The sequence below is a fragment of the Lupinus angustifolius genome, chromosome LG06 (assembly GCF_001865875.1).
Source record: "Lupinus angustifolius cultivar Tanjil chromosome LG06, LupAngTanjil_v1.0, whole genome shotgun sequence".
NCBI lineage: Eukaryota > Viridiplantae > Streptophyta > Magnoliopsida > Fabales > Fabaceae > Lupinus > Lupinus angustifolius.
The window spans coordinates 28851428-28862647 of NC_032014.1; the positions used below are offsets into that span (position 1 = coordinate 28851428).

Below are 11220 nucleotides of genomic sequence, written 5' to 3' on the forward strand. Positions count from 1 at the left end.
TGGATTTTATGTACATATTTTATATGCGTACCCCAAACATATTGTATCCTACATTTTCAAGAAAATGTCTATCGACATATAAGATACATATCATATCCGATGCTCATATCAGAATCAGTACTTACTCCCATAAATAGTAGGATCAAGATAGAATAGACATATGCAGTCTTACTCCCATAAATAGTAGACTATTTCCAGGATTTAAACTTTGTGACCTCTTAATTACTAAAGAATAATCTTAATGTAGTGCCTGGGCTAACTCTCCAATCAAGTAAATAAGTAAAGGCAAAAGTACAATGTTCCTAGTAAGATATCAATTATTCTCTCAATTAAAAAATGCAAATATATACATCCATAAAAAGAGTAAAATGCAGTAACTTCGTATATCTGTGACTCATTTACATGAAATGAAATATTTTTTTTTTCAACTCTAATTGTCAATGCGTACCTTGAACAATCAGTTGCATCACAGGTAGACTAGAGAAGATGGTGCCACTCACCAACCAGCATGTAAAGAGAAAATTTATCAACAAAAATGAATGGATTGGATAAAACCAGAATCAAACATCAATCCAAAGAAAAAGAGTGGACAGCATAGAAAAACTTTACAAAATTACTAGTGTGCATATATGTATATATGTATATATATGTGTCTATATGGGACTTGGATTCTTTCCTTTTTCAGTTCTTAAGGAAAATGAAAATACCCAAATAGCATAGAGCTTGATTAAACTGCAGTGCTGGCAACACCATTCTCAACCCTGATCTCATGCTGTTGTTGGCTAGCACCTTCCCTGGAGATGGATCTTCTTACATTCTCAACAACCTCACTCTTGCAAAGAGGGCATAATGCATTTATCTTCAACCACTTGTCTATGCACTCTTTGTGGAAAAGATGGGAACAAGGCAATTCTCTTAACTCATCATTATTTTCATACTTCGCCAGGCAAATGCAGCAAACCTGCAGAAAACCACAGAACAAGTCATAGTCAGAATCTGAATACACAAAAATCACGTCAAGTCCAGGATACAATATGAAAGGCATAGTACAATGCAGGATCTGTCAACATTATCAATAAGAGATTTGGTAGTTTAACATTATAATTCAACAACAGCACCACTCTAGATCAAACATTCATTAACAGGTGACTCAGATGCTACATTTATGAACAAAAATTTTATGATACTACGGCAGAAAAAATGTTTCTAAGATACGGCAGCTACACATTCTTGTGAAGCTACTAAATAATGAATTTAAACATGCATAACGGAATCAATTAAATAAAGACCAGATTGTACTTACGGCGTCTTCTCCAGTGATCACACGCTCCTTTTCAGTTCCTGCAGCCACAATTCCACCTTCAGCAGCAGCTGAGTTGCTTTCACCACTTCTTTTATTTTTCTTCATCTTGAACTTGAACGTTGGCAGAGCATTAATGGATTCAGAAGTTGCTCCTCTGTTTTGTGCCAGATCTTCTCTAACCCCGAGGATGGAAATTATACAAGGGAGAAAACAGCAGATTGTTGAACACAGAATGAAGGGCATAGCATAACCAATACAGCTAAAGGCAAGAAACACTATACATAAGCTGCAAAGCAAAAGGAGGCAAACATAAATTGAAGCCTCCAAAAAAGTTAAAAAAGAAGAATAAACGTAAGATCTGATGAAAAGGTATACCTGTACAGGTTAGGAGCATCATCAGCAGACGAATGTCCCCCAAAGATCCATACATTTCCAACAACGAACCATACAGCAAAAAAGCAATCTAGGGATATTTTAAAGTATTCCATTAGTGTCTTCATTCTGCAATGCAAGTAAGACAATGACTTAGCAATTTCATAATCTACTTACAAATTACAAATAATAAGTCAACATTTAATGAATAAACAGGGAATTGTGGATGAGGGGTGAACATAGCAAGAAGCATTACATAAGGAAAATAATATTCGAAGTTACAATTGAATGTTACTTCCAAATCATGTTTTGAAAATCAACCTTTACTTTTTCTATAATTATTAGAAATCGGCTTCTCAAGTCCCATGAATAATCAGTCATACCTTCATTACAGATTGGAGTAAAGACAGCTATATTCTTTTATACTTCAAATTTTCTTCGTATAACATATCCTCAATTATAATATTGTAAAGCTTAACATGTGTGCGAAGTATCTAACACGTATGTGTGTATTTAATGTGTGTGTGCTCGTGCTTAAGATAACTGTGTGTTTAATGTACCCATGTGTGTCTACTTAATATGTATGTGTGTTTATTTAATGTGTTAATTTATTCAAGCACTATTACTATGTTACAGCATAATGAAGGCAAATTGTACATTAATAGCACGTTGATGATGGTTTGCATTGTGTCACTGTTTATTGTGCATCAGAAGTTTGACTTTCGCAACTAAATGTCATTAATACAAATGTTTCTAATTAATGCTGTAATCTTTATAACTTAAGTTAATGTGAATCCTTATTGAGAATTATAGATAACACACATGTTAGTCACACACACGGGCATGTTAAAACACAAACACACACGTTAAATACACATACAAACATTAAACAAGCTCACACACACGCATTGAATACACATGTTAAGCTTTACTTTTTTTGAAATATTATGATTGAGGTCACTTTATGCTAACAAAATCTTAAGTGTAAAAGAATATAGTTGTGTTTACTCTAATTTGTAATGAAGGTGTGACTGATTGCAAAATAAAATTATTGGGACTCGAGAACCATATATGTTTTACACCAAAATTGCAAAAATGATCATACAGAATATCAAAGTTGTCGATTAGTCCCACAGTTTGGGTGGCTTGAATGGGACAGAACACAAGAGAAAAACAAGGGTGCATGACAAGAACACTTAACTTTTTTATCAATTAGGTTGATGGAAGAACAAGAAGAGGATAAGAAATAATGGCTAAACCAAAGCCCTTCAGGCAAAAGTGAAATTTACGGACTCAAATGTTCAATTTCTGAAATATCCTGGGATATGAAACTAGTTTTCAGTAATGAGATGAGCTCTATGATGAATTCACCACTAAAGCAGTAATGCTTTCATCCTAGTAGGGTGAAATATTTGGAGGACCAAGAAATCAATCATAACATTTTGGAAGGGTCTGGCTCCCACTTTTTTATTGTATGATTCCAAATTCCAGGTCCAAAGTCCTAACTCCGTAAACTAAGATGTAAAAAAGTCCTAACTCCGTAAACTAAGATGTAAAAAAGTCCTAACTCCGTAAACTAAGATGTAAAAAAGTCCTAACTCCGTAAACTAAGATGTAAAAAAGTCCTAACTCCGCAAACTAAGGTGTAAAAAAGTCCTAACATAGTTTCATATCATCCTCAAACTTTTGGCAAAGATGTAAAAATGTAATATCATCGTAATTTTAGGAGAAACGTAATGTGATAACAAAATGAGCTGAGTGTCATGAAAAACCATGACATACACAACATCAATCAGTCCTAATCCCAAAAGAAGCTGCTGACCATCTTAATAAAAATAAGTGAGTGTCTGTCATCATCTAACTCAGACTTGGAGCTATCAGCTTGGTATAGCCATTGCAACATAGTATTCCTCATGTAACAGGAATGTCCATTTAGCCAATTATAGATATCCCTTCACTACCAAGAGAACTACATCATGACTGCATGATGGCCCAAATATTCATGTGGGAGTGTTGGTTGCTAGAAACTAAAAAGGATGTTCTTGATCGCTTGATAGACGTGATCAGTTTGGAATGAGAGAAGAACTGGACCAGAATAGAGATAGAAATGTAGTGTTATTGACAGGAATTACACTTAATGATACAAACTCTCTAGGTATTCGAGGGACCTAGAACTCTCCCTTACTTCCCCTTCCCTTTAATACAAATGATACCTTACTCACACTAATAACTAAGTAACTAACTAATCATAACAGTAAGTAGCTACTCCCTCTCGTCATTATTATAAGACACCATCTAGAAGATTTTCATGATCATTTCATAAATGAGGGTAAGATTGTAATCTTATAATATTTTAAAAAAAAATCAAGAAAAGTAGCCACTTTTATTGGTATGTACAATATAGTTAAAAGTGTCCTATATATAGGATCAGAAGGAGCATTATCTATTACTATTTCTGTTATTATATAATTTATTATTTTAGTACCTAACAATACTCCATCCTAAACATTCACTGTATTGTCAAAGTGAAGCTTGTGGTTACTGGAAACATATTCCCAACGAGGTCCCATTGTGCTATTCCAAATAGGGGTGGTTTGCTTTTAGGGGACCTTGCCAAGTTAGTTACTATTGGTTCCACAACAAATAATTAAAGGTATGCACAAAGAAAAGGATAATCAAGATAAGAAAGAAAAGTTGACCTCTCAGCGTCAACTAATGGAAAGAAGTACAACGCAATATCTTCAGTAGGACAATCATTATGGAACACATCAGTCAAGACATTCAACATGGGAAGTGATTCTAGTTGAAGAGGTGAGGGCAATCTACTAAAAAATGTGTATGCTTTACTATTAAGATGCCTTGAAGTTGAGCCTGAAACTCATCACAACTTCGATAGATATATCAACCCGAAGAACATGCCAATTCCAGATTAATATGATGTTGATCATTTTCTAGGGACTGATAGGGTAGGCATAGGGTAGTAGAAAAGAGGTTTGTTGTTAGGAGTTGTTTGAATTAAATAAAGAGGGAATTCCTAGAATACCCTTACTAGTTAGTTAGATTAGTGTATTAGTTGTATAAGTAGAGGAGGGAAAGCTTGTAAGAGTAGTTTTTGGAGAAGTTGTAATTGGGAACTGATTTAGGAAATCAGTTAGGGAAGTTACTCTCTTGTGGAAGGAGTTCTTCATCATTGTATACACATTTTCAGCAATAACACAATTTACGGATCAAGATCACATTGATCTTGCATCTATTCTTCTATTTTCTGTTTTTCTGTTTCAACATTCTGATTTGATATCAGTTCTAACACTGGTATCAGAGAACCAATCTTGGTGCCTGAGGGAAGTGAGATCCACCAATTCTGCTGCTAGGGTTACGAATCGCACCTATGGAGGAATAATACGGGAAATCGCAGAAATAGAAATTGATTGAAGAGGAAATAGAAATCTGATTATTGCGACAAAGAGAAGACACAAGCAAATTCGTGAGGCTAGGGTTTGTGCGAAGAAGAAGACGATTGTGTTGTGACACGGAGAGAACGAAGTCAGAATCTGAATGCTAAGGTTTGGATGTTGGAAATTGCTGAATTACACTAGGAGAAGAAGAGGAAGCATTCCAAGGTAAATTGGAAAATTCAGTTTCGAATTGAGGGCTTACTAATTCAATTTCATATGATTTCAGTTGTGAATGGTTGGCAATTCGTGTGAATTAATTAGGGAAAGAACTATCAATTTATTCTGTTTCGAATTGATAGACTAATTCAACTTTCCTCAAGCATTCCAAAATCACATCACCGCATCAAAATTGCTGTATTTAATTTTGTTGTTAAAAAAAAAATTCAGATTGTGAAAACTGCTATTGCTACTGATGTTTGGTGTTAGAATTTCAGATTCGAAATTCAGAAATTTAGATTCGAAAATTCATAAATTAGGAATTCATGAATTTTTGCCAGAAATCCAGAAAATTCAGATCGGGATTTGTGTGAATTCTTGTTGAGAATTCGAGGATTGGTTGTTAGTTAATGGTGTCTACGCGAAATATGGCACGAGACAGTGATAGTTGGAAACAAGAACGTGATGAGGATGCGCACCAGCAGGAGAAATGGCAGAAGTGGGAGATTCCGATTTTTGCTGGCGATGACGCATTCGAGTGGACTCACCGATTGGAAAGGTACTTTCAGTTGAAAGAATTGTCGAAAGATGAGAAGATGCAAGTGACCATTATGGCACTTGAGGGGAAGGCATTGAGTTGGTACCAATGGTGGGAGAAGTGTACTCCGAGACCCAATTGGGAAGGGTTCAAGATTGCCGTGATTCGCCGATTTCAACCATCTAAGATTCAGAATCCATTCGAACAGTTGTTATCTCTCAAATAAACAGGTTCAGTAGAGGAGTTTGTGGAGGAATTCGAAAAGTACGGTGGGACCTTGAGGATTATAGATCAAGAATTGGTGAAAGGAATATTCTTGAATGGGCTCAAGAAGGAACTACAAGTAGAGGTAAAAATGTATGATTTACATTTCTTATCTGAAATTATGCAGAAAGTCTTGTTGATAGAACAAAAAAATCAAATGGAAAATAAGAGTTTGGAAGAAGCTACGAATCAGAGCATCCCTTTGAAATTATCATCTGAAAATCCATGCTCAAGTGTTAACTCTCCTTCTGTTCATGCAAAGGAGGAGGAAAGTCTTTCAGTTGCTGTTACTTGTGTACAATCTGTCACTTCATCAACAACGGGGGATAATGAGATTTCGAAAGCTAAAGACCTTCAGGGAGTCACGATGAATGGAAAAGTTGGGGCCCCACAACTAGGGGTGGTGGCTAATAAGCTTGGAGGAAGACACAATTCTATCAATATTGGTAATAAATCATTTGCTTTTGGACCAAGAGGTCAAGATAATGGTTTTGTCAAGACAATGAAGTTACCGCATCATGTGGAAGGAAATGAGCTGAACAGATTTAGTGACCCTCCAGGAGATGCCTACTTAGATGATTTATTTCATCTATTAGATAACCAATCTGGGTACAAAATTCTCTTTCCCCGTGAGGACAAGGTGGTTCTTTTAGGAGGGGGTATTGATAGGGTAGGCATAGGGTAGTAGAAAAGAGGTTTGTTGTTAGGAGTTGTTTGAATTAAATAAAGAGGGAATTCCTAGAATACCCTTATTAGTTAGTTAGACTAGGGTATTATTTGTATAAATAGAGAAGGGGAAGCTTGTAAGAAGGCAGCTTTTGGATATTTTGTAAATGTGGAATAACTGAATTGGAGCAATTCGGCTGGGAGGGAAACTGCTGGCAAAAAGTAAATGTGGAATAACTGAACTGGGTGGTGATATTTTATACAAAAAATATTGTTTTAAGTTAGTTTTTCTCAATTATGCTTAAGATAAGTGCCATAAAAGTGTATGATTGGACCAATTCCAGATTCTTCGTAAAGCATACACATCTTTAGTAGATTGCATATCAATTCCTATGTCGAATGTCCTGAATCATGTATTCCAGAATGATTGTCCTACTCTTCATGATATTGCATTGTACTTCTTTCCATTAGACGACACTGAGAGGTCAGTTTTTCTTTCGTGTTTTGAGAACTTTTTTCTTTGTGTAGCTCATAATTATTTGTTGTTTAAGCTACTAAATGTTCTCAAATGGGTGTAGGTCCAGAGAAAACTATAATAGCATATTTGAGTTTGTGAAGGCTAAAAAAGTATTGCTGAGAAGTATTATTGATGGAGTGGAGTTGATGGTGTTTACCTTAAATGAACTTAATGTGGACTCAAGGGATGCATCACTTGTTTCATGAATTGGCTCTACTACATCCCCGACCTACACTTCCATATGTATGCATGTGTTGTGGTGGAAAAACGAGTACACATGAATGTTGAATACAAACTGTGTTCCATTCAAGCAGATGTGGTCATTACATGATTCTGTTGGTAGTTTATTTCCCCTTTAAGCAGATGTGGTCATTACATGATTCTGTTTGTGTGCTGCCTCGGCCCTCATGAGCTTATGTGAATCTGTCCTTCCTAGGACTTTTTTTGTTAAATACCACATGCACTTAGGGCAATGTTTAAGGAACAAGCAAAAGGAAATTATTCATTTGAGAAGTGACATAATTAATAAATTATGTATTGAACTTCCAAATGAAGACTTTTTATTGGTTCCTTCACCAGTGCCCTTTGGGCAATGGTAGCAAAACCATTTAACCTAATCACTACCACATATAAGTGTAGGAAAAGTAAAAAAATCCTAAATCAAAAACAGGATGAGGAAATGTTGTACAAGTTACACCGGTGACCTTATTTGAAGGTCATGAAATGATATGGACAAATTGATCATTTGATTTGGATAGGTCAAGCACAAGCTTTGGTCATTTCCAACTCATGATAATGTACAAAGAAATAGAGGGGAGAAATATTTGGCATTCACAAGGTGTGACCAGAAGCAACTAATTTACAGCATTCTTTTACTTATGCATAAAAAGGGAACATAATTAAAGAAGAGAAATAAGTAGAATATCAGAAGTTAACGTCCTCCTAAAAAACTCCAAAATCCCACAGAAACGAGAACAGAAAAACATGTCATATAAACAAAGTTGCCAACTACCCACAAATATTTGAAAACCTAGTGTCTACATTATCCATTTTGAGCAATATAACAAGCGATTGAAATGGAATCTTAAAACCTTGTGCTTCAGACTTAAAAAAGAATTTATCCTAGCATGGAAAATATACTAAAACACTAAACATGTCAGTAAAAGCTTAATAAATGCTGATACAAATGAAAGCATAAGTAATTAACAACAATAATAAGAGAATAACTGATTCAATACCTTCTATTCGCCAACACTGAAGCATGGTTGCTTCTGGATGAAACAACAGCCTGAACATCTTCTCCTCCATTAGTTCTGGAACTAGAAAGAAGTGTCCCTGAAGGATCACTAATCTGAGGAGATGTTTGACGTGGTTGAGCAGAATCTTGCTCCCGAATATGGTTATGATGATAATACCGCCAATAAAGCAGAGGGAGAGTAGCACCACACCCAATTGCATAACCGAAGATCCATTGAAACAATGGGGTACGTGGATGCTCATGCCTTGATAAAGACAAAACAACGATAGATGCAATAATCTGGCTTACTAAGAGGACTAACTCAACAGATATCCATAAAGCAGAATGCACTGGACTCCTATGCCTGCGGGTTTCCCCTCGTCTTACAGACAAAGAATTCCTAGTATTTGACCCATTAGATGCACTCGACGTTAAAACTGACGGCTGAGAAACAGTTAACCTTGCACCACTATGTATGTCTTCTTGCCGTGATATATCAATGCCATTAATATGTCTGTCATGCGAGGCAGTAGTAGAGGCGCCGGTACTCCCAGCTATTTCAATAACATGTTGAATGCCATTCAAGCTCCCAACTCCCAGCCGCGCCATCAATAATGTGTGACTACCTGTTGGACCTTCAAGATACAGTTCTAATGAGACAATATTCACCACAGAAGCGTAGAATTGAAAAACAAAAAAATAATACTATACCACTCTTAAACACAAATCTCTGAGGCTGTGTCAAAACAAATGCTGTTCCTTGTACTATTAAACCAGCCTTCGCAGCAAAACCAACAGCTTCAATTCTGTTAAGAGGCAATATTTATTTCCAAAGCCATAGTTCCCATCTTTACTAACAATATATGTATATGCCAACCAAATAAAGTAGAACAAAAACAAATAATCAGAATTTTTAACAAAAGATTTGTGCCGCTACAGACTGCACAGAAACAAACTTGTTTGATGCCATGAAAGTGTGTTTGTTTGAGATTATTTTCTCCATAAAATCACTTATTTTCTCGAAAATAATCACTTACGAGAAATTGACATATGTTTCAACAAGATTTCTCAATAATTAGATTCACAAAATAATCAAATTTCCACTATAATCAGAATCTACTTTGAGTAGCTTCAGATTAACAAGAACATACTTTCAAATAAAAAAAGCTGATTATTTTTATTTTAACCAAACACAAAAAATTCTATCCTACACGAAAATCAATTAAAAAGTTAATCAAATTTTTAATACTCAACAAAATCATTTATTTTTTAATCTTAATCTAACAAACCCTAAAAGGAATAAAACAAAACATACAACATAATAAGGTTGCTGGCACAATGAAAAGGACAAAGACATTACCTAATTTCCACATGACATAAATATCTAATCCCAACCTGCAATAACAAAAAAATCAAAAACACTCTATCAATCCAAAACCTACAAAATTAAGTAAATAAAGAAAATACTATAAAATAAAAAAAATTGAATCAATACATCAATTTCGTTCACTTCATTTCATTTCTATGAATTTGGAAATAGATTAAAAGAAATTTGAAAAAGAAAAAGGAGCATATACCTGAGGAAAGTGATGAAACGAGAGAGAAAAATGGAAGGATTGTGTCGTTGACTAAGTGGTAGTGATATTCACTTGAAAGAATCTGAAAAAAGCAAAACGACAACGCGAAATCGAAATCAGAACATAAAACGACGGTAGCTAACAGGTTTTGGCGAAAACGAAATAGAGAAGTGAAACGGCACCGTATAAGAGGGTTGTGGAAAAGAAGAACGGTGGTGTCAGAAACAGTACCTTCTTAGTGTTGCCTCACACTATGTAATAATATCTCTTTTTTTTTGTTCTTTATTTCTTTTCTTTTTATAGTATATAGTATATATTTGATTAAAGTTGATAGGGATTTGAATGGCATTGTATTAATTATGATTTTTACATTTTTGGTATTAAATTAGTACACATTCAATTTTATGAGGACCAAAAGTGTCTATTCACTCTATATATTTTGATTAATGTTTTTTGGTATTATCGAGTGTATTCTCTTGCCTTTTGAGTGAAGAATTAATCTCTTTTGGGTAGCGCTGACAATGAACCGAATCAACTCGGTATTCGTTCGAAACTCGATTTGTTAGTTAGCTCAATAAATTTGGTTCATGAACCAAATAAATCAAATTTGAGCTAGAAATTGAGCTCGTTAAATAAACAAGTCGAACTTGACTTTGATATAGTTCGATTCGTTAGATTCATGAGTTGATTCGAATATATATAAATATATGTAGATGTATCTATATATATGTGTATATATTCATTTATATATATGCGTGTCTATTTATTTATGTATATATATTTAGAGGAGTGATGTGTTTACACTCAAGTTAAATTACATTAATTACATTCAATCTCATTCATTCATTTTCTTAGATCCAATGAACCATAAGAATGAGTGAAATAAATAATGAGAGAAAAAAATATAGATGTTAAATAATTTTTAAGTTTAACTCATTTAGTCCATTGAATATAAGAAAATGAATGATTGAGATTGTGTGTAATTAGTGTAACTTAACTTGGTGTAAACAGATCTCTCCTCTATATACATATATATATCACTCAAGTTAAGTTACATTCAATCTCAGTCATTCATTTTCTTAGATCCAATGGACCATAAGGGTGAATGAAATAAATGATGAAAGAGAAATCTTAA

The 11220-nt window shown here is 34.5% G+C and overlaps 1 protein-coding gene across 4 annotated transcripts; it reads right to left on the bottom strand.

The window, feature by feature from the left end:
* On the bottom strand, positions 310-10925 carry LOC109350717 (E3 ubiquitin-protein ligase At1g63170). Of its 4 annotated transcripts, XM_019591980.1 has the most exons (9): positions 10913-10925; positions 10268-10352; positions 10086-10167; positions 9869-9903; positions 9220-9314; positions 8510-9134; positions 1679-1804; positions 1304-1589; positions 310-961 (listed from the first exon to the last, which is right to left on the bottom strand). In XM_019591980.1, exons 6-9 carry the CDS (start codon positions 9115-9117, stop codon positions 728-730), a joined length of 1254 nt encoding a protein of 417 aa, XP_019447525.1. In that variant the 5' UTR covers positions 9118-9134; positions 9220-9314; positions 9869-9903; positions 10086-10167; positions 10268-10352; positions 10913-10925; the 3' UTR covers positions 310-727. The 4 variants fall into 4 exon arrangements, with proteins under 4 accessions (XP_019447525.1, XP_019447527.1, XP_019447524.1 ...); XM_019591982.1 differs by lacking the exons at positions 10268-10352; positions 10913-10925 and adding an exon at positions 10004-10025 and having other exon boundaries at positions 10086-10148; XM_019591979.1 differs by lacking the exon at positions 10913-10925 and having other exon boundaries at positions 8510-9143; positions 10086-10340.

What these genes read in the sequence shown, in the direction of transcription:
- LOC109350717 (XM_019591980.1), bottom strand. Translation starts at nt 9,117, where the DNA reads ATGGCGCGGCTGGGAGTTGGGAGCTTGAATGGCATTCAACATGTTATT. An exon ending in TCAGTGTTGGCGAATAGAAG is followed by an intron (nt 1,805 to 8,509) that starts GTATTGAATCAG and finishes CTTGCATTGCAG; the next exon opens with AATGAAGACACTAATGGAAT. An exon ending in TGATCACTGGAGAAGACGCC is followed by an intron (nt 962 to 1,303) that starts GTAAGTACAATC and finishes GGTTTTCTGCAG; the next exon opens with GTTTGCTGCATTTGCCTGGC.